The sequence below is a fragment of the Callionymus lyra genome, chromosome 15, assembly GCF_982586985.1.
Source record: "Callionymus lyra chromosome 15, fCalLyr1.hap1.1, whole genome shotgun sequence".
Lineage (NCBI taxonomy): Eukaryota > Metazoa > Chordata > Actinopteri > Syngnathiformes > Callionymidae > Callionymus > Callionymus lyra.
Window position 1 is genome coordinate 4,792,364 of NC_141832.1, and position 22,780 is coordinate 4,815,143.

The following is a 22,780-nucleotide window of genomic DNA, read 5'->3' on the forward strand; positions in this document are numbered from 1 at the left end:
GAATGAATTTAAAATGTTAAATTGTTTGAATTCAAAATGTTTCAATGTTCAAGTTAATTTAAAATGAATTTAGAATGTTTAATCTAAATTGATAATTAAAATGGTTTATCTGTCTTTATAGGTTTACAAACTAATCACTGACAATCCAAAATAAAATAAAAGTGATTGAGTGAAACATTTGAGTTTTCATTGTGTCCTTTGGAACGATACTCACAAGTGCTTTTATTTAGATGTAATTATATAATGTCTTCTGTCACTTTTTGGTTTGTTGTCACTGCTTTTGTTTTGTTGTTCAGTCCCACTAAGAGGGAATAAGAGAGAAATGACATGAAGTTGCAGGAAACAGACACAAGGTGGCAGCACTTGCGTATTCCTGGCAACACGTCACGCAAGTGAAACTCATGATCCAAGAGTTGATGAAAACTTGTGGTCTGGTGTCGTTCATTGCATTTCTAGGTTGGTTAAGAACTCCTTCTTTAATTCCTCTTACTTTAAACTGTATATAAGGATTTGTGTGTGTGTGCGCGTCTGAATTGGGCATGTGTGTGTGTGCGTCTGAATTGGGCATGTGTGTGTGCTATGAAGTGTGAAAAGTGTGCTAGCATGCTACATACACTCAGCATGAATGTGCAGGTTCAGACCAGTTATAGGCGCCGCCCTTGAAAGCGCGCTAAAATAAATATGTTATACGGTTTTGTCTAGTTACACTGCAAAAGATATTCATTTTGTTTTATTTAGTGTACACTCCTCCAGCATTCTCAGCCTATAGCAGCTAAGATAAACAGTTAAGTTAGTTATAGCAGCTAAAGATAAACAGTTAAGTTAGTTATAGGCTTTATCGAAAAGTAAGGTTTTAAGATTGTTTTTAAACATAGAGAGGGTGTCTGCCCTCCGGACTGAAGCCGGTAGTTGGTTCCACAGCAGAGGGGCTTGAAAACTAAAGGCCCTGGCTCCAAATCTACATTTAGAGATTTGTGGTATAACTATAATATATATAATAATAATATATTATATATAAACTAATGTTTTCATGTTGCCAGCATCTCTAACATATTCAGAAAGGTCTGTCCTCGAAGGGGGGTATTGAGAGGCGCGCCCCCAAAAAGTAAGTGTGTGTGTCTTTTAGAAGTCCTTCTTAATGCACGCCTGCAAACCACCACATAATAATAATCTCTATTTATATAGCGCCTTTCTAGACCAGGGTCACAAAGCGCTTTGACAGCCATTCACACATACTGATGATGATCACATCAGGAGCAATCAGGGTAAAGTGTCTTGCTCAGGGACACAATGACACAAGCTGGGATTGAACCTGCAACCTTTTGGACTGCAGGCAACCACTCTACCATCTGAGCTATGACACCCCCATACTGACACAGTCGCAGTAGAAAAAACATGAAGGAAGTTTACCGGCGATATGAAGAAGTGTGATCTATCACCACGGTGACGAGGTATTATATCTGTAGGCCTTTATTTTCTAAAAATATAGAGCATCCCTTTGGGTCACCCTTTCTGTACTTGTACCTTATTTATCTGAAGTACTAGATCACCTGCCAGACAGTCTTTACCAAAGAACTTCCAGGGATTTTAAAGTTGATGGACATGAACTGGTATCAAGAGGGTGAAGATGGCAGTTTAACCCCTTGAGAGTTTTACCCCATCTCTCGTGTACTGGTTTACTGCCACTCGATCCGTCCTTGAATTTGAAACGTTGTTGATTATTGTCGACCGTCTCAACATCTTCATGCTGGTCATCTGCATATTCAGAGGCAAGACCGTCAACTGCTGAACCCACATGGTCGGCATAATCGTCAGCAGTTCCCCCAGGAAGTTGGTCAACGGCGATGACATGAACATCTTTTGTGGGGCTCACTGGCGATGAGAACACCTTCCTGGGTCGTGGCATCAAACGCGACTGTGATGTCTTTGGTCTTCATGCACATGTGTGAAGCTTGAAGATCTGCAACGACACCTGATCCACGAGCATCTGTTCAACAGTCTTGAAACAAAAGTATCATTTGTTTAAATGTAAAACAGTGGATACATAAAGCAAAGTGACGTCGTATTGAATTGATGAACTTCATGAAATCAGGCGGAAGTGACGGAAAATGTCAACATGACTCGTGCGACTCCAACAGGAAACGGCTCCAAAAAAAACGACGTGCGAATCGATCGATTCAGAAGATACTTGGCAGACTGACAGGTAAATATGTACTTTATAATATAACGGGGGTTCAGAATAATATCTTACCCACCTAAGAAGATTCGTGGCACGTGTACTGGACCAAACCGAAAGTTTTAATATTCCACAGAAACCATGTCTTCGACGTCATCAGCATCAATAAATATTGGTGAACGAAGCCGTTTGACGCGAATACATGATCCTGCAGATCTTCAGGTCAAAAGTGACACGTGGACGATCGTTTGAAGAATCTTTGCAAACACACTATTAAAACTAACTTCTCCTCCTTTTTTCAGATGAATGTCATTGGAAACCAAGAAATGGTTGATTAACGTAAGGTTGACGAATGTGTAAAGTGTAGTTCCTCCTCAGGTGTGACACGTGGTAATGTTGAGCTCAATATTAATCCTCACAGTAGAGGATCTTAGGATCTGTGGGAGACACTGTGAAAAAAGGGAGTTGATAGAAGAAAGTGATTCTTTCAAATGATTTCATATGTTGAACATGTACTTTATAATTACTGCAGTACTTTTGACAAGACATCAGGCAAACTTCACTCTTAGTACACACATAGAAACTACATGACAAAATTCACAAAAACACATTAAATCGTGTTTTGAAATTGATTTGTCCCAATAGTTTGACCCCTGACCCTTCAGAAGTGCACCAGTGTGAGGAGATCCTGGAAGTAGGAAAAAGAGACAAAGAGAGGGTTAGAGTTCGGCTTCTGTTATGAAAGACAAATGAATGACAAAGAGACGAATGAGACGCACCTGCCGCCAATCAAAGTGGTCCAGAGGAAGCAGTCCAAGGAGCTCCCGGGTCCACAGGTGGGCGCTCCTCTTCCTGAGATCCTGCCGATGCTCTTAGTCTCACCACCTTCTCTTGGCTCACCAGGGCACCAGGACGGTTCCTTGGGTCGACCCCGAGCACTTCAGTCAGCGGCAGGAGTGCATCAACACCTTCAGCTGGTTTGGCTACATGCCTCTGGTGCACTCGCAGCTGCGCCTGGACCCGGTGCTCTTCAAGGACCAGGTGTCCGTGTTCCGCAAGAAGTACAAGGACCTGGAGAGAGCGTGAACATGGGAGACAGGACTGGAGGCTGGACCAGACGACAGACCCTGGAGGACTGTCTCTGGAGCCACGAGTCCAGATGAAGAAGAACTTCTAGAACTTTCTCTGAAGCCTCGTGACGGTTCTGATGACAATGAAGAGAAGAACCTGATGTTGTGTGTGTGTGTTTGCGTGTGTGTGTGCGTGTGCGCGTGTGTGTGTGTGTGTGTATGTCAGTGAGTGTGGGTGTGTGCACATGTGTAGGATTAAGTGTGTGTGTGTGAGTGTGTGTGTGTGTGAGTGTGTGTCAGAAATGATGGTTGTCGATCAAAAGGAGGTGATTGCACAAAAGGTTCAATGAATAAATAGATTCTAAAATCATGGTGTTTGATTTAACATCTACCTGTCTGACCTCACATGTACCTGTCTGACCTCACATCTACCCGTCTGACCTCACATGTACCTGTCTGACCTCACATGTACCCGTCTGACCTCACATGTACCCGTCTGACCTCACATGTACCTGTCTGACCTCACATGTACCTATCTGACCTCACATGTACCCGTCTGACCTCACATGTACCTGTCTGACCTCACATCTACCCGTCTGACCTCACATCTACCCGTCTGACCTCACATGTACTTGTCTGACCTCACACGTACCCGTCTGACTTCACATGTACCCGTCTGACCTCACATGTACCCGTCTGAGCTCACATGTACCCGTCTGACCTCACATGTACCCGTCTGACCTCACATGTACCCGTCTGACCTCACATCTACCTGTCTGACCTCACATCTACCCGTCTGACCTCACATGTACCCGTCTGACCTCACATCTACCCGTCTGACCTCACATGTACCTGTCTGACCTCACATCTACCCGTCTGACCTCACATGTACCTGTCTGACCTCACATGTACCCGTCTGACCTCACATGTACCTGTCTGACCTCACATGTACCTATCTGACCTCACATGTACCCGTCTGACCTCACATGTACCTGTCTGACCTCACATCTACCCGTCTGACCTCACATCTACCCGTCTGACCTCACATGTACTTGTCTGACCTCACACGTACCCGTCTGACTTCACATGTACCCGTCTGACCTCACATGTACCCGTCTGAGCTCACATGTACCCGTCTGACCTCACATGTACCCGTCTGACCTCACATGTACCCGTCTGACCTCACATCTACCTGTCTGACTTCACATGTACCCGTCTGACCTCACATGTACCCGTCTGACCTCACATGTACCCATCTGACCTCACATGTACCCGTCTGACCTCACATCTACCTGTCTGACCTCACATCTACCCGTCTGACCTCACATGTACCTGTCTGACCTCACATGTACCCGTCTGACCTCACATGTACCCGTCTGACCTCACATGTACCTGTCTGACCTCACATCTACCCGTCTGACCTCACATCTACCCGTCTGACCTCACATGTACCCGTCTGACCTCACATGTACCCGTCTGACCTCACATCTACCCGTCTGACCTCACATCTACCGGTCTGACCTCACATGTACCCGTCTGACCTCACATCTACCCGTCTGACCTCACATGTACCTGTCTGACCTCACATTTACCTGTCTGAACTCACATGTACCTGTCTGACCTCACATCTACCCGTCTGACCTCACATGTACCCGTCTGACCTCACATGTACCCGTCTGACCTCACATGTACCCGTCTGACCTCACATGTACCCGTCTGACCTCACATCTACCTGTCTGACCTCACATCTACCTGTCTGACCTCACATCTACCTGTCTGACCTCACATGTACCTGTCTGACCTCACATGTACCCGTCTGACCTCACATCTACCCGTCTGACCTCACATGTACCCGTCTGACCTCACATGTACCTGTCTGACCTCACATCTACCCGTCTGACCTCACATGTACCTGTCTGACCTCACATGTACCTGTCTGACCTCACATCTACCCGTCTGACCTCACATCTACCCGTCTGACCTCACATGTACCTGTCTGACCTCACATGTACCTGTCTGACTTCACATGTACCCGTCTGACCTCACATGTACCCGTCTGACCTTACATGTACCCGTCTGACCTCACATCTACCTGTCTGACCTCACATCTACCCGTCTGACCTCACATCTACCCGTCTGACCTCACATCTACCCGTCTGACCTCACATGTACCCGTCTGACCTCACATCTACCTGTCTGACCACACATCTACCTGTCTGACCTCACATGTACCCGTCTGACCTCACATCTACCCGTCTGACCTCACATCTACCCGTCTGACCTCACATCTACCCGTCTGACCTCACATGTACCCGTCTGACCTCACATGTACCCGTCTGACCTCACATGTACCGGTCTGACCTCACATCTACCTGTCTGACCTCACATGTACCCGTCTGACCTCACATGTACCCATCTGACCTCACATGTACCGGTCTGACCTCACATCTACCTGTCTGACCTCACATGTACCGGTCTGACCTCACATCTACCTGTCTGACCTCACATGTACCCGTCTGACCTCACATGTACCCGTCTGACCTCACATGTACCCGTCTGACCTCACATCTACCCGTCTGACCTCACATCTACCCGTCTGACCTCACATGTACCGGTCTGACCTCACATCTACCTGTCTGACCTCACATCTACCTGTCTGACCTCACATGTACCCGTCTGACCTCACATCTACCCGTCTGACCTTCTTTCTAACCTTTTATTGTGAAGTGACCTTGAGTCTCTTGAAAGTTTTAAACCAAATGTTTTATTATATCATGATGAACATCATAAGTGACTCGTGCTCCACTGAACTTCAAGTCTTCAGTCGACTCAACAAGTGATGAAAGAGTTTCTTCAACAACATTCAGATCAACACGTTTGTTTCAGGAGCAGATTTCTTCCATCATCACTGTCAGCACTTTAATGATGATTGACAGCAGCAACACAAGTGTGTTGGAGGAACACACTCACACACTCAGGTCACACACACACACTGAGGAACCAGAACCAGGAACCTCTGTGAGTCCAAATCCCAGGTACAAAGGTTCAGTGGAGGTGAAGAAGGATCGGAGGTGTTTCTGTCCATCAGAGGAGACACTGAAGAAGGTTAAATATCCAGGTTCACTAAAGTTCATCAACATTCCTACTCTGTGAGAAACTTCTTGACTCTTGATGACAGTTTCTTTCTTATCGTGACAGAATTTATATCCATCATCATCAGAGCAGCTCAGACTCCAGGAATAACGGTTCTGTCCAAACTCAGACTCGTCTTCTTTCCCTCCGTCTCTTCTGAGAGTCAGTGCGATAGAAGCTCCTCCTCTCCACTCCAGCTCCCAGTAACATGGTCCAGTCACAGCTTCTCTGCTCATCACCTGAAGACACCGGTGGAATCTGTCGGGATGGTCCAGATAATCCTGATCCTGCGTCACAAGTTCCACCGTCCTGTTGTCGTTGGACAGTAGGAGGCGCCGGTGTGCTGTGTCCGGGTCCAGTGAGAGTGGACGGAAGTCTGAGAGAAGAAGACACGAGAGGTGATGATGGTGGAAGAACTTTCTCTTCAACACAATCATGGACTCAGTGTCCCAGCAAGCCAGGGAAGGCTGCTCTGTTTGTTGACATCTAGTGGAGATCATCATCAAAGTGAAGTCAATAGTCTTCTGAGACTGGGACCATCTCCAGAGAAGAACCAGGAGGAACATCCCAGAATCATCTTGTCACATTTGATTGACACCAGTGTGTCCATATCAAGTCAGCAGCTAAACTAGCATGTAGCTAACATGATGTTTCTTCATGTTCTTGAAACATCTCTGTGTTCATCTCCACCATCATCCTGGACTTGATGAAGCTCCATCAGCAGATTCAAGTGTAACAACATCTCAACATCACAACTGCTCCACTAGAAGCTGACAGAGTCAAGGAGTTCTCATCCATCAATCAAATCAAACTTACACTTCTTCCATCCAGATGTTAACCTCTGTGGTCCACAGTGATCCAGCCTGGAGGAGGAAACATTGAGAAGATCAGATTCATTTGACTTCAGATGCTAAGTGGACGTTCTTTCATGACTGTGTTGACCACAACAAAGATGGATCTAGAAACACTCGCTCAGTCTCCACTGTCTCCTTGTTCTTCCACTGGTGTCCAGCAGGAGAACATGGAGAAGCTCTGAGAGTTGGATTCATGTGCTCAGTTCAGATGAAGAGTCTGAGCAGCGTCACACACTCACATCTCTCTGCTTCTGATCACATGTTCAGTCTGAAGATCTTTGGAGCTCAGTCAGTGAGTTCTGCTGCTCCGTCCATACCTGAGAGTCTCCAGCCTCCAGTCTGGACTCTCCAGTCCAGCAGACAGCAGCTCCAGTCCTGGTCCTCCTGGATGATTGAAGCTCAGGTCCAGCTCTCTCAGATGGGACGGGTTAGATGTCAGAGCTGAGGCCAGAGAAGAACAACCTCCTGCTGAGATCTGACACCCTGACAGACTGTAATGAAGGAGAAACAGTTTCATTAAATCAGAAGAACTGAAGACATGATGTTCTGACCTGAGAGTCTCCAGGTGACAGTGTGGACTCTTCAGTCCAGCAGACAGCAGCTCCACTCCTGGATCCTTCAGGTCGTTTCTACTCAGGTCCAGTTGAGTCAGACTAGAGGACGGAGAGCTGAGGACTGAGGACAGAAGTGAACAACTTCTCTCTGACAGTCGACAGTTGATCAGCCTGTGAAAGAGACGGAAACGTCAACAAGAGACTTTTTCTCTATTTTGACTTGAAAGCCTTGATTGGAGGAAACACTGAACTCTTGACGTTCATAAGATCATCACATGATTGTGTGAACATTTGAAGACTTTGATTTCAATCAGGATCAACTTGATCAACACATGAAATAATGAAGTTTTCATCAGTTCAACACTTGATGTATAAATGATCACATGACTCACTGTTGTGAGAGGATTGATGTGTGTTTGTGTTTAATGTCAGTGTTAGTGTTAGTGTTGTGTAACTCCACTCACACTGGTGTTGTGTAACTCCACTCACACTGGTGTTGTGTAACCCGACTCACACTGGTGTTGTGTAACTCCACTCACACTGGTGTTGTGTAACTCCACTCACACTTGTGTTGTGTAACTCCACTCACACTGGTGTTGTGTAACTCGACTCACACTTGTGTTGTGTAACTCCACTCACACTGGTGTTGTGTAACTCCACTCACACTGGTGTTGTGTAACTCCACTCACACTAGTGTTGTGTAACTCCACTCACACTGGTGTTGTGTAACTCCACTCACACTGGTGTTGTGTAACTCCACTCACACTGGTGTTGTGTAACTCCACTCACACTGGTGTTGTGTAACTCCACTCACACTGGTGTTGTGTAACTCCACTCACACTGGTGTTGTGTAACTCCACTCACACTGGTGTTGTGTAACTCCACTCACACTGGTGTTGTGTAACTCCACTCACACTGGTGTTGTGTAACTCCACTCACACTGGTGTTGTGTAACTCCACTCACACTAGTATTGTGTAACTCCACTCACACTGGTGTTGTGTAACTCCACTCACACTGGTGTTGTGTAACTCCACTCACACTGGTGTTGTGTAACTCCACTCACACTGGTGTTGTGTAACTCCACTCACACTAGTGTTGTGTAACTCCACTCACACTGGTGTTGTGTAACTCCACTCACACTGGTGTTGTGAAACTCCACTCACACTGGTGTTGTGAAACTCCACTCACACTGGTGTTGTGTAACTCCACTCACACTGGTGTTGTGTAACTCCACTCACACTGGTGTTGTGTAACTCCACTCACACTGGTGTTGTGTAAGTCCACTCACACTAGTATTGTGTAACTCCACTCACACTGGTGTTGTGTAACTCCACTCACACTGGTGTTGTGTAACTCCACTCACACTGGTGTTGTGTAACTCCACTTTGACCTGTTGTGTGACTCATGTTATTTGACTTGTGTTGTGTGAGTACTGTTGTGTGACTCGTGTTGTGTGACTCGTGTTGTGGGACTTATGTTGTGTGACTTGTGTTGTGTGAGTACTGTTGTGTGACTCGTGTTGTGTGACTCGTGTAGTGTGACTTGGGTTGTGTGACTTGTGTTGTGTACTTGTGTGACTTGTGTTAGTTGTGTAACTCCACTCACACTGGTGTTGTGTAACTCGACTTTGACTCGTTGTGTGACTCATGTTATTTGACCTGTGTTGTGTGAGTCGCGTTGTCTGACTTTTGTTGTGTGACTCTTGTTGTGTTGTGTGAGTCGTGTTGTGGGACTTGTGTGAGTCGTGTTGTGTGACTTGTGTTGTTTGACTCGTGTCAAGTGAGTTGTGTTGTGTGACTCTTGTTGGGTGAGTTTTGTGGTGTGACTTTTGTTGTGTGACTTTTGTGGTGTGACTTTTGTTGCGTGACTTTTGTTGTGCGACTTTTTTTGTGTAACTTTTGTGGTGTGACTTTTGAGGTGTGACTTTTGTTGTGTGCCCTTTGTGGTGTGACTTTTGATGTGTGACTTTTGTTGTGTGCCTTTTGTCGTGTGACTCTTGTTGTGTTGTGTGAGTCGTGTTGTGTGACTTTTGTCGTGTGACTCTTGTTGTGTTGTGTGAGTCGTGTTGTGTGACTTTTGTTGTGTGACTCTTGTTGTGTAAGTCGTGTTGTGTGACTTGTGTGAGTCGTGTTGTGTGACTCGTGTCATGTGAGTTGTGTTGTGTGATTTGTGTTGTGCGACTTGTGTTGTGTGATTTGTGTTTTGTGATTTGTGTTGTGCGACTTGTGTTGTGCGACTTGTGTTTTTTGATTTGTGTTGTGCGACTTGTGTTGTGTGATTTGTGTTTTGTGATTTGTGTTGTGCGACTTGTGTTGTGTGATTTGTGTTGTGCGACTTGTGTTGTGTGACTTGTGTTGTGTGATTTGTGTTTTGTGATTTGTGTTGTGCGACTTGTGTTGTGTGATTTGTGTTTTGTGATTTGTGTTGTGCGACTTGTGTTGTGTGATTTGTGTTGTGTGATTTGTGTTTTGTGATTTGTGTTGTGCGACTTGTGTTGTGTGATTTGTGTTTTGTGATTTGTGTTGTGCGACTTGTGTTGTGTGATTTGTGTTTTGTGATTTGTGTTGTGCGACTTGTGTTGTGTGATTTGTGTTTTGTGATTTGTGTTGTGTGACTTGTGTTGTGTGACTTGTGTTGTGTGACTTGAAATATTATACATGACCTGAAATATTCTTCACCTTCCTGTTGTGTTCATGAAATATCAACTTCTAGAACCAAGTTCATGAGTCGAGGAAAAGTCATTCAAATCCTTCTCAGAGTGAAAAAGGTTTCATGAAGAAACATGAATCCATTCACTGTTTACATCCATGTGTGTGTTTGTGTTTGTTTGAAATGATGTTCTGACCTGAGAGTCTCCAGGTGACAGTGTGGACTCTTCAGTCCAGCAGACAGCAGCTCCACTCCTGGATCCTTCAGTTTGTTGATACTCAGGTCCAGTTGAGTCAGACTAGAGGACGGAGAGCTGAGGACTGAGGACAGAAGTGAACAACTTCTCTCTGTCAGTCCACACCTGCTCAGCCTGTGAAAGAGACGAGTGTCGTCAACAAGAGGATTGATTTGTGTTTATATGAGAAACAAACACAAGATAACATAAGGAAAAATAAAAAGAGTCACAAAACAAACAACAATGACAAATGAAAATAAAAGGTTGTTACATGTATATTGATCATAATAACACATCATTGATTCTTTTTCTATTCACTTACATATCTCAGTGTTTTTGTGTGTTTTCTCTCAATTGTTGTGTCTAATTCTTTTCCAGAGTAAAAATATCTTCAATTTAATCAAGACACTGATTCAATCGTGAAGATTCACTTCAGTCAATTTATTCTATTTGTTTTTTAACCTTCAATTCAATATGAACAGGTTTACAAAGTTATTATTCATAACAGTGTCAGGTGTGAGTGTGAAGGTGTTGCAGGTAATACAAGCTCAAACAATGTGTGTGTGTTTGTCACTCACACTCCTGCACTCTCTCAACATTGTTGTCTTCATTTGAATGTTTACAGTTAGAAAATTCAAGGTGAATTCTCTCCATCTTTGGATCCAGTGGATCTATGTTGTGACACAGATGGAGTTTCAATCATCCTCCGTCACATTCACCTTCATTTCTTCTCCCATGTTTGCTTCACATGCACTGAATTACTTTCAACTTTTGAAACATTTGTCAAGTTTGGAGACTATTTTTAAAGGAGGTTGTTTCTGAATGTTATTTTCTGTTCTATTAACACTGGTTAAACTTTTCATTTTCTTCATTTATGTTCCGTTTTCACGCTGGATTTTGGGGACAATCCTAAAATAAACCCTGTCTGTGCCTGAGGGAGAAACATACAGTTGTTCATTCCCTGTTTGTGTGTTTGTGTTCACGACACATGTTCAAGTGTTTGCTCATGAAATTCAAATATAAGTTGATGTTGTTTCAAAAAGTGACTTTAGAAAATGATGGATTTACAAAACAACGTGAAAGAAAAACCATGAAGAGAGAAAGGAAGTTGGAGTTTCTCAGCCTGAATAAAATGAAGAAGGAAATCAAACATTCATGGTTCATATCAGAGATGTTTCAATGATCCACTTACAGAACTTCATTTGAAGCTTGAACCACCGGCAGAAGCCTCTCAAGAACCTCCTCTGAGGTAGAGTATTTCTTCAGGTCAAACACTTTCAGATGTTCCTCTGAGGACAGTAAGATGAAGGCCAGGCTGGACCATTGAGCAGGAGACAGTTTATCTGTGGAGAGACGTCCTGATCTCAGCTGCTGTTGGACCTCCTCCACCAGAGAAGTGTCCTTCACTTCATTCAGACAGTGGAACAGGTTGATGATTCTCTCTGGAGACACATTCTCACTGATCTTCTCCTTGATGAGCTTTGCTGTGTCCTGATTGGTCCAAGAGCTTCTTCCTGTTTGTTTCAGTAAACCTATCAGGAGACTCTGGCTGGTCTGCAGAGAAAGACCCAGAAGGAAGCGCAGGAACAAGTCCAGATGTCCATTTGGACTTTCTACAGCTTCATTGATGGTTCTCTGGTAGAAACTTTTGATTGGAAGTTTGTTTCTAAACATTCTTGACAGTTTGGATGGTTGTTGTGAATCAAGCAAGTTGACTCCAGACTTGATGAAGTTCTGGTGAACATGAAGAGCAGCCAGAAACTCCTGAAGACTCAGGTGGATGAAGCAGAACATCTGGTCCTGGTAGAGTCCTCTCTCCTCTCTGAAGATCTGAGTGAAGACTCCTGAGTGAAGTGAAGCAGCTGTGATGTTGATGTCACACTCTGTCAGGTCTGATTCATAGAAGACCAAGTTTCCTTTCTTCAGATGCTCAAAAGCCAGTTTTCCCAGAGACTCCATCATCTCCCTGCTCTCAGGATCCCAAACTGTGTCTGTCCCAGCTGCTTCATGGTACTTCATCTTCTTGACTTTGGACAGAACCACCAGGAAGTGGATGAACATCTCAGTCAGGGTGTTGGGCAGCTGTCCTGTCTCTCCTCTCTTCAACATGTCCTCCAGTACTGTGGCAATGATCCAGCAGAAGATCGGGATGTGACACATGATGTGGAGGCTTCGTGAGGTCTTGATGTGAGAGATGATGCTGCTGGTCTGCTCCTCATCACTGGACCTCTTTCTGAAGTACTCCTCCTACTGGAGGTCAGTGAACCCTCTGACCTCTGTCACCATGTCCACACACTCAGGAGGGATCTGATTGGCTGCTGCAGGTCGTGTGGTGATCCAGAGACGAGCTGAGGGAAGAAGATTCCCTCTGATGAGGTTTGTCAGGAGGACGTCTACTGAGGTGGACTCTGTAGCTGCTGTCAGGACCTGACTGTTGAGGAAGTCCAGAGGGAGTCGACACTCGTCCAGACCATCAAAGATGAACAGGACCTGGAGTCCTTCAAAACTGATGAGATCTTTGGTTTCAGGAAAGAAAAGATGAACAAGTTCCATCAAACTCAACTTCTTCTCTTTCAGCAGGTTCAGCTCTCTGAAGGTGAAAGGAAACATGAGGTGGAAGTTCTGGTGGGCTTTGTCTTCAGCCCAGTCCAGAGTGATCTTCCGTGTCAGGAGGGTCTTCCCAATGCCAGCCACGCCCTTAGTCAGCAGGCTCCTGATTGGTGGGTCTCTCTCAGGTGAGGCTTTAAAGAGGTCTTCTGTTCTGATGGTAGTTTCTGGTCTGGTCTGGTTCCTGGTGGCTGCTTCGATCTGTCGGACCTCGTGCTCCTGGTTGACCTGGTCTGTGCCCCCCTCAGTGATGTAGAGCTCCGTGTAGATCTGATTCAGAGGAGCAGAGTTTCCTGCTTTAGCGACCCCCTCAGACACACTGTGGAACTTCTTCTTCAGGCTCCTCTTCAGTCGTCTTTGACGCTTTCCAGCATGACTTCCTGAAGAAGAGAAGTCACATGAAGCTCAAGATTCTAGAAGATCAATCTTCTCATCAGCTGCAGGAACTTCCATCACAAATTTACTTCAAGACGTCATATTCAGCAGGTTGAAGGTTCAAATCCTCTTACTTCCCCACAGGCGACCAGCAAGCTCCTCCTGCTTCATGCTCCTCAGGAAGTTCAGGATGATATTCAGGAAAGCTTCTCTGCTGCTCCTCATCTGCTCCTCTTCACACTTCGACTCCTCCTCTTCCTCATCATCCAGGTGTTTCTGCTCACCTGGTCTGAGAAACTTCTTCACTCTCTCCAGTTCCTCCTTCACCAGGGTCATGACCTTCTCCTCCAGCAGCTGAAACACACACAGACACATATGACTAGAGGCAGGTCTCAACTTTCTTCACGAGCAGGACGTGATATTACGTCTCTTATTGACGTCATAGAAGGAAAAATTATATTTAAATCTCATCTTCTCTCCAGAACCAAACAAGAGTCTCAGCCACACCAGACCTTCTGGTTCATGTAGGAACAGCTCAAGTGTGAAGCTGACAGATGCAGGTGTCCAGTACTCAGAGCTTCATGAAGCAGCAGAAGCAGCTGCTGTAGTTCGCAGGTGAAGCTGAAGAACGTACCTGAATCGTGGACTCCACATCTGTCTGATGCTGCTGGACACACTGGAGAACATCTGAGACCTGCTGATCCTCTCTGTGAAGAACATCAGGTAGTCGATAAGTTCTACTTCTACAATGTCACCAATGATCTGAGCAAGACTTCATGGCTTCAGTTTGTTGCTTCTTCTCTTGGATGTTGACTTTCTTTCACGACTGTCTGCAGCACTTTTGACTAACAGTTCATGAGCAGTTGGTATCAGTGGAGAAAAGAGAGAAGAAAACCTCACCTGTCTCCTGAAGACTCTTGTCCACCTTTGAAATCAATAGGTTGTCCCATTGATGCTTCACTCTTCAGAGACTCACAGTTGAGTTCAGACTCTTCTTGTTTCTCCTGGTAGATCCTGAAAGAGACACAACTCTGATCAACACTTCTGTCGTTCACCATCTGACCAGTAAATGTCATGTTGCTCCTGTTGTCTCTCACCTCTGATGCTTCTGTTCACCTCTGAAGTCAATAAATCTTCCCATAGACACGTCACTCTTCAGAGACACACAGCTGGGAGCAGGTCCAGGTCCTGGTCCAGGTCCTGGTCCAGGTCCTGGTCCTGGTCTTTGTCCAGGTCCAGGTCCAGCAGATGTACGTAGCTTTGATCTGAACACACACAAGTTTCAGTGAGAAGAAGATTCCAGTATTTGTAGGTGTGACAGAGACGTGATCTTCTCACCTCTGAGCTCTGGTCTGACTGTCATGGTCTTCATCCAGAGGAGGTTTAGAGGCAGGATCTTCCTCCTCTGTGTCCACACCTGCACACAAACACAACAGCATCATCACTCGTCATCATTGTGTTGTTACACAAACAACATGTTGTTGCTCAACCACACATTCATGTGTTTACTCTAGTTGTTGCTGATCTTCACATGAACTTTGACTCTTGGTCTCTGAACACTTTTTATTGCTGGAATCAAAAGATGCCGGAACAGAGTTCAGACGTTATCAACAGTCAGGATCAGAGTTCACCTGCTGCTGCCCAACTGTGTTTATAGCCCTCGATTCTTCATCCAGTCACCAGGTTAATGATTGATGCACATGTTGATATGAGAGCAATTTGTTCTTTGACTGACTTTGATCCACTTTATCTTTTTATGTTTTCACTCATTCAATCAACACATGAAGAATAATTTTCTTTTTCACCTCACTCTTGATTAATGTATTCACCTCACTCATGATTAATTTATTCACCTCACTCTTGATTCATGTATTCACCTCACAAACTCACTCTTGACTCATGCATTCACACTCTGGCTGGGGAACATGGCAGCATGAAAAAAGTCACTGACCTGTGAGCAGCTCTCTGCTCTGAAGACTTGTGTCCATGTTTGTAGGTGAAACTTCCAGGTGAGCTGAGCTGCTTGTGATCCAGACTCAGGGAAACACTGATCAACCGTCAGTGAGGAGGTGTGTCCTGTCAGAGACATCAGTGCAACATGTAGTTGACTCACACTTTTACGACATCGTTCAACAACAAAACATTTTCCACGAGAATCACGACGTTTGACAAGTTTAGTCACGATGTTGATCTAGAAGAAGGAATGCAGGAGTTATTTACATGAATATATTAATGTTTATATGAGTAACCTTCAGAGTAACATAGTACTTTACATAAGAAACACTCAGTTAAACAACTGTCTGACCACACCTGTTCAAAGTTCTACTTTATCGCTTGATGATTCATGATTGATTAACAAAACTGTTAGTGTAAGAAGTAACTTCACTGATATAAGAACAACTTTAGTTCTTCACTGTCATCACTTGACTTTTACTAACACATGATCCCATAATGCCATTAGAGTCGGGCGAGTTACAGGCTCCATATTGACCTAAGAGAGGCGTTTAAAGACCATCACCGTCTGCACTCCCCCTCCCTCTCTTCCACTCCCTCCTCCTCCTCCCCCACCTCCTCCTCCTCCTCCTCCTTCTCCTCCATCTCTTCCTCCTCCTCCTCCATCTCTTCCTCCTCCTCCTCCTCCTCCTCTTCCTCCTCCTCTCCTGACCCTTCACCTACGTCATGAGCTTTGACCCTCATCTACGTCATGAGCTTTGACCCTCATCTACGTCATGAACTTTGACCCTCACCTACGTCATGAGCTTTGACCCTCATCTACGTCATGAACTTTGACCCTCATCTACGTCATGAGCTTTTACCCTCACCTACGTCATGAACTTTGACCCTCACCTACAGTCATGAACTTTGACCTTCACCTACGTCATGAGCTTTGACCCTCATCTACGTCATGAACTTTGACCCTCACCTACAGTCATGAACTTTGACCCTATATATATTTTGAAGCAACTTTTTTTTAAGGATGGAAAATATAACTTCTATTGGCAGTAACTGAGTTTTTGATTCAGTATTCTACTGAAGCAACTTAGTTTTCAATTGAAAAACATATTTTCAAAGAAATCTTTAGCAACTGTCGTTCATTTGAAGTAAATATCTGGAGACACAGTTTGAAACCTTGATTCTTAGTTGGCACTAAATAAATCAAACTGTGCTCGAGTCACTGAGTCTCAGTATCTCGTTGCTTCAATACTTACTATCAGAAGTATCTTTAAAATCTAAAGAGCGATAACTGACTTGATAAAACATCAACTATTTGAAAAATAGGTTCAATATCGCAATGAAAACACTTTGTTCTACAATGATACGTCCACGAATGTGAAGCATTGAGTCACATGATCACGGTTCGATGGACAGAAGTCGACGTTTGTGTAGTAGAGCCTGATGACCACTTGGGTGTTCTGTACCGTTGACAGGGTTGGAGGTGTGTGGGGGGATCGGATAAAAAGAGTCTTTAGAATCCCTAATGGCTGTTAGCGTTGTTGTGTGTCTCCCTTAAAAACTAACGAGTTGAGCAACAACATCGTACATTGTGTCAGAAGTTGGCAAAGACAACCGTGAGTGACGAAAACATCTGTAACGTGTCGGGAAGACGTCAGAAGTTGTTCTCCGGGACGCAAGCTAAAGCTAATGCTAAGCAGCTAAACCAGTGAGCTTGTCGGCTTTTTCTTCTGAGTAACGGAAGGAGGAGAGACTGTGTCAGGATGGAACACGTTTTTTCAATACCTCCACAACTTTGACGAGCCAAACAGTTGGACTCAGTGGCGTTTTGAGCGATTCCGGGTTGATCAGGACCTGCAGAGAAGTCAGAGGCACCAGATCAACTTCTAGACGTTACGGGTGAGAAAAGTGACGACGTCTTGAACACTCTCACAATGGCTGATGACCAGAGACACATATATGAAGCAAAGCTCTGACGGAACATTTCATTGGCAGACATAATGTCGTGTATGAAAGAGTTTAACAGCAGATACCAGCAGCTGGAGAAACAGTGGAAAACTTCATCACTGATGTTCATAAGCTGAATTCTGACAATATGGTCATGTGCAGGAAGAGATGATAAGAGATCAGATCGTAGTTGGAATAAGAGATGGAAAATGATCAGAAGGATTACAGCTAGATCCTAACCTCACTTTGACCAAAACAATAACACGGGTCCGACAAAATGAGGAGGTAAAGAAACAACAGCCACTGATAAGACAAAAGTCAGAAATAAAAGAAGCAAATGTAGACGCTTTATCAACAAGAAAACAAGGTGTTTCTCACAACAGAAGAATAAACAAACAGTCCAGAGAACAAAAGATTGCTCAAGATGTGGAAAATGCCCTCAACACCCGTGGAAGCAATGTCCAGCAAGGGAAGCAGAAGGTGCAAGAAAAGTGGTCATTTTGCTGCAATGTGTCGAACAGGACACGGCGTTGAGTCAATAGAAGACGACCAGAAGAATCTGAATGTGCATTCATGGGAACAATACAAAGTCAGAGTCAAAAACAAGACATATGGAAACAAAACATTGAAATGAATGGAGAACTTGTTAACTTTAAGTTGGATACAGGAGCAGCGGTCACAGCAATCCCAGAATCGGAATATTCCAGAGCCAGAGATGGTGAACTGAAAAAGGCACAGAGGATTATATGTGGCCCAATAATCAACCATTGACCGTCCTGGGCACATTCAGGGCGTGTCTGAAAAAGGGTAAACAGAAAACTGAACAAGAAATATTTGTTGTGAAAAACCTAGTGATGCCATTGCTAGGTCTTCCAGCTATTCTGTGTCTACCCTTGCTCCAGCAGGTGGCAGCTGTTATGGAGCAACACCATATGCCCTGCAGCTCCGAGAGGTGTAGCATTGCCTCTTATGGACAAGGTACAATCAGAGCTCCAGAGAATGGAAAATATGGCAGATGTCCGGCAGATCCAAGAGCCAACCGAGTGGTCTGAGTTATGGTGGTCGTTCAAAAACCTAATGGAAACATAAGGATCTGCTTGGATCTGACCAGACTAAATGAAAGTGTGCGTCGAGAAAGACATATACTGCCAGCGGTAGACGAGACTCTCGCAAAACTAGATGGAGCCGTGGTTTTCTGTAAATTGGATGCCACGTCAGGATTTTGGCAAATACCTTTACACAAAGACTCTGAACCACTGACAACTTTCATCACTCTGTTTGGGAGACTCTGAATTTCCTCAGCACCAGAGCATTTCCAGCTGAGAATCTGCCAGATAGTTTCTGGCACACCAAGTACACTGGCCACGCTGATGACATCTTGGTGTTTGGAAAGGATGCAGCTGAACATGATGACAGACTGCGTCAGGTCCTCCAGAAGTTGGAACGTGCAGGTCTCACTCTAAATGAAAAATGTGAGTTTGGAGTGAAGCAAGTGAAATTTCTTGGACACAAAATAAGCTCTGATGGAATAGAGGCTGACCGAGACAAGATCAACGCAATTATGAATATGGCCGAGCCACAAAACATTGTGTGAGGCGCTTCATGGGAATGGTGAATTATGTTGGCAAGTTTTCCCCTGACCTCCCGACTCTTACAAAACCATTAAGAGACTTGCTGAGGAATGACTGCGCATGGACATGGGACTGTCAACAAAAGACGGCTTTTGAAGCTGTAAAGAAAGAACTGAGCTCACCAACTGTCTTAGCACAATACAGCTCAAAGAAAGAAACACTATCAAACAGACAAATCAGAGACTTGCAAAGTAAAGACGATGTTCTAAAACAACTGAAAATGTACACAGACAGAGGATGGCCGGAGCACAGGAAAGCGACTCCTGAAACTCTCCAACAGTATTGGCCCTACAGAACCGATATACATGTTGCAGGTGGACTCCTCTTGATGAAAGAAAGAATCATAATACCAGCACCGATGCGCAGTGAAATGCTTGAAAAGATACATCATGGCCATCAGGGTATGACAAAGTGTTTTGCTAGAGCACAACAGTCCATGTGGTGGCCAGGTTTATCAAGAGACATCCGTGAGCTGGTGGAAAGATGTGAGGTGTGTGGTCAATATTCAGCTTGTCGAACGGAACCATTGATAACAACACCTTTACCAGCTAGACCGTGGCAGAGGTTAGCAGCAGACATCTTCCAGTGGGGGAAAGATCACTACCTGGTAGTGATTGACTACTTTTCAAGGTATATTGAAGTAGCCAATCTGCCAACCCTCACAACAACAACCACAGTGAAGAGACTGAAAGTCATCTTTGCCAGATTTGGAATCCCAGAGTTGCTAGTGACAGACAATGGACCTCAGTTTTCCTCATTAGAGTTTGCTGAGTTCGCTCAAGACTATGACTTTGAACATGTCACAAGCTTCCCCAGGTATCCAAAGAGTAACGGGGAGGCGGAGAGAACAGTCGGTGAAACTGATGCTAAAGAAAAATCAAGATCATCGAAAAGCTCTCTTGGCATATAGAACCACACCATTGGCCCAAGGCAGCTCTCCGGCAGAACTTCTCATGGGAAGGAAGTTGAGATCGACGGTTCCAATTCCGTTAGAAGCACTGAAGACAAAGTGGCCTGATCTTAATGCATTCAAAAGGAAAGACATAAAGCTAAAAGAAGATCAAAAGTAAGCTTATGGAGCAAGACACAGAGTGAAAGAGCTTCCAACACTGGAACCTGGACAAAGAGTTTGGATCAGGATGGCAAAGAACACCGGAACTGTCCAGAACCAGCTTCCACACCAAGGTCATATATGTCCAAACAGAGCTGGGGACACTGAGAAGAAATCGAGCGGACTTGACTATTCTTCCAGAACCTATCCAGGGTGGAACGGTTCAGACAGACTCTAACGGAACAGTGACAAAATCTGGTAGAGTCTCTCGACCTCCACAAACATTGGATTGGTAATATAGATCACAGTTTAGTTCAGAGTGCCTGCTGTGAAGGAAAGGGCAGAATAAATCCCTTCAGCAGAGCAAGAAGGTTCAGGTGGTCTACCCTGTCCTTCAGTTAAGATAGATGTTGTTAAGTGTACATGATTGATGGGAAATTGTTTAGTTTCACAGTACAGTGTGATAGAAAATAAAAGTAAGTTCATTGAATACTTTAACAGCTAAAAGAGGGGGATGTAGTAGAACCTGATGACCACTTGGGTGTACTGTACTGTTGACATGGTTGGAGGTGTGTGGGGGGATCGGGAGAGAATAAAAAGAGTTTTTGGAATCCCTAATGGCTGTTAGCGTTGTTGTGTGTCTCCTATAAAAACTAACGAGTTGAGAAACAACATCGTACAGTTTGAAGTATTTTTGCAAATATATTTATTGTTGTTTTATGTTCAATTCTCACGGGATACGTATGACCTCGGGTCATTTGTAATAATTGTAGAGAATGTGTGAGTTTTAATCCCGTGTGGATGTGTGTGTTTGTAATTGTGAAGCATATATGTCACTGTAACACACTTCATTGTGTTCATATTTACTTCCGCTGTTTTATTTTGAAGGGCTTGAAAAGGAAGTAGATGGAGTTCGTTGTTGTACCAAATGACGAAAGTAAAGAAGATGCTCCACAGATACAAACTAAGTTGTCGTTGTTTCACACACGAATACACTCGGTTACACAACTGTAACTGTGTCTCTTCTGTCAGAATAATGTTGGGGCACATTTATGTGCAGCTCTCGCTGTTGAGCGTCAAGTTGGGAAATAAAGACTTGGTTACACTAACTTTCTCTTCCAGTGCTTTTTACATGTGTATCTCTAGGTAATGTTTATACATGTGTATCTCTAGGTAATGTTTTACATGTGTATCTCTAGGTAATGTTTTTACATGTGTATCTCTAGGTAATGTTTTTACATGTGTATCTCTAGGTAATGTTTTTACATGTGTATCTCTAGGTAATGTTTTTACATGTGTATCTCTAGTTAATGTTTTACATGTGTATCTCTAGTTAATGTTTTTACATGTGTATCTCTAGGTAATGTTTCACATGTGTATCTCTAGTTAATGTTTATACATGTGTCTCTCTAGGTAATGTTTTTACATGTGTCTCTCTAGTTAATGTTTATACATGTGTCTCTCTAGGTAATGTTTTACATGTGTATTTCTTCTTTTTTTAAACATCTTTTTATTGATTTTCAGATATTAAGACATACATTTTGAAACACACACACAAAATAAGTAAAATAAAAGCTATAATACAAAAACAAAGGAAGATCCCACCCCCGTAGAAAACCACCCCGCGGTCTCAGAAATCCAGACTCCCACCCAAACAGACAAAAAAAAAAAGAAAAAAAGAAAAAAGAATACTCCATACATATGGTGGTAAAAATAAAAATAGAACCCAAACTGTTAAAGTATTATGTAAGGTTCAGCTCTTTAACATGCTGCATGAACGGAGACCAGGTTTCATGGAACTTCTCCAGACAATTTGACCGACTGTATTTTATTTTCTCTAACTGCAACATAGAGAGAAGTTCTTGAATCCAACTCTTAAATGATGGTGGCTTGTCTGACTTCCACTGCAGAAGAACACGTCTGCTGCCATCAGTGAGGAAAATGCATTTGCGTTTGCATGTGCTGTATTTACAGAGAGGTCAGGTGGAGGTACTCCAAATATACACATGTGTGGAGAAGGTGTTATTACTTTTTTACACATGTGGGAAATACATTCAAATATTCTACTCCAGAAACCTTTGAGTGATGGACAATGCCAGAAAATATGACCCAAAGTAGCTGGTCTGTGAGAACATATTAAACAATGTGGACTGACGTCTGGGTAGATTTTAGCAAGTCTCTCATTTGAATAATGCAAACGATGTAACACTTTAAATTGTATGAGACGTTGCTTTATGCAGTAAGATGACGAATGGATACACTCTAAGCTACGCTGCCAGAAACTTGCAGATCATTTAATGTTTAAATCTTGTTCCCAGGCTTAGTTTTGTCCCATGACAGAGGTTTGACATTTTGCATGATCCTATATATTTTGGAAATATTACCTTTTATGTGTGGATTTAAGGAAAGAATCTCATTGCATGTGTTGTTGGATTGCACAAGTGGAAATTTAAGATATTTATTGGCAAAACTCCTGACTTGGAGATATCTGAAGAAATTACTTTTATGCAGATTGTGTTTTTGTTGTAAATACTCAAATGTTAGA

The 22,780-nt window shown here is 43.9% G+C and overlaps 3 protein-coding genes across 3 annotated transcripts; all 3 read right to left on the reverse strand.

Moving 5' to 3' along the window:
- Positions 1-5,987: 5,987 nt before the first annotated feature.
- On the reverse strand, positions 5,988-12,919 carry LOC148064554 (NLR family CARD domain-containing protein 3-like). The gene is made up of 6 exons (XM_087808556.1): positions 11,864-12,919; positions 10,633-10,806; positions 7,784-7,957; positions 7,550-7,723; positions 7,195-7,241; positions 5,988-6,754 (listed from the first exon to the last, which is right to left on the reverse strand). The coding sequence occupies exons 1-6, from the start codon at positions 12,829-12,831 to the stop codon at positions 6,213-6,215; spliced, it is 2,079 nt and encodes a 692-aa protein (XP_087664682.1). The 5' UTR covers positions 12,832-12,919; the 3' UTR covers positions 5,988-6,212.
- LOC148064555 (NLR family CARD domain-containing protein 3-like) lies at positions 12,890-14,177 on the reverse strand. The gene is made up of 3 exons (XM_087809716.1): positions 14,166-14,177; positions 13,788-14,007; positions 12,890-13,658 (listed from the first exon to the last, which is right to left on the reverse strand). Exons 1-3 carry the CDS (start codon positions 14,175-14,177, stop codon positions 12,919-12,921), a joined length of 972 nt encoding a protein of 323 aa, XP_087665842.1. The 3' UTR covers positions 12,890-12,918.
- Positions 14,178-14,489: 312 nt separating this feature from the next.
- LOC148064556 (uncharacterized) lies at positions 14,490-15,661 on the reverse strand. The gene is made up of 4 exons (XM_087808547.1): positions 15,605-15,661; positions 14,992-15,070; positions 14,751-14,918; positions 14,490-14,667 (listed from the first exon to the last, which is right to left on the reverse strand). Exons 1-4 carry the CDS (start codon positions 15,639-15,641, stop codon positions 14,550-14,552), a joined length of 402 nt encoding a protein of 133 aa, XP_087664673.1. The 5' UTR covers positions 15,642-15,661; the 3' UTR covers positions 14,490-14,549.
- Between the last annotated feature and the right edge of the window lie 7,119 nt (positions 15,662-22,780).

Excerpts from the sequence above, each read along its gene's own strand:
- LOC148064554 (XM_087808556.1), bottom strand. The coding sequence starts at position 12,831 with ATGTGTCACATCCCGATCTTCTGCTGGATCATTGCCACAGTACTGGAG. Across the intron at positions 10,807-11,863 it reads CAAGCTTCAAATGAAGTTCT|GCTGAGCAGGTGTGGACTGA; the intron begins GTAAGTGGATCA and ends TCTCTTTCACAG. Across the intron at positions 6,755-7,194 it reads AACATCTGGATGGAAGAAGT|ACTTCCGTCCACTCTCACTG; the intron begins GTAAGTTTGATT and ends TTCTTCTCTCAG.
- LOC148064555 (XM_087809716.1), bottom strand. Across the intron at positions 13,659-13,787 it reads TGCTGGTCGCCTGTGGGGAA|GAAGTCATGCTGGAAAGCGT; the intron begins GTAAGAGGATTT and ends TCTCTTCTTCAG.
- LOC148064556 (XM_087808547.1), bottom strand. The coding sequence starts at position 15,641 with ATGGACACAAGTCTTCAGAGCAGAGAGCTGCTCACAG. Across the intron at positions 15,071-15,604 it reads GAGCAGAGAGCTGCTCACAG|GTGTGGACACAGAGGAGGAA; the intron begins GTCAGTGACTTT and ends GTTTGTGTGCAG. Across the intron at positions 14,668-14,750 it reads GGTGAACAGAAGCATCAGAG|GATCTACCAGGAGAAACAAG; the intron begins GTGAGAGACAAC and ends TGTCTCTTTCAG.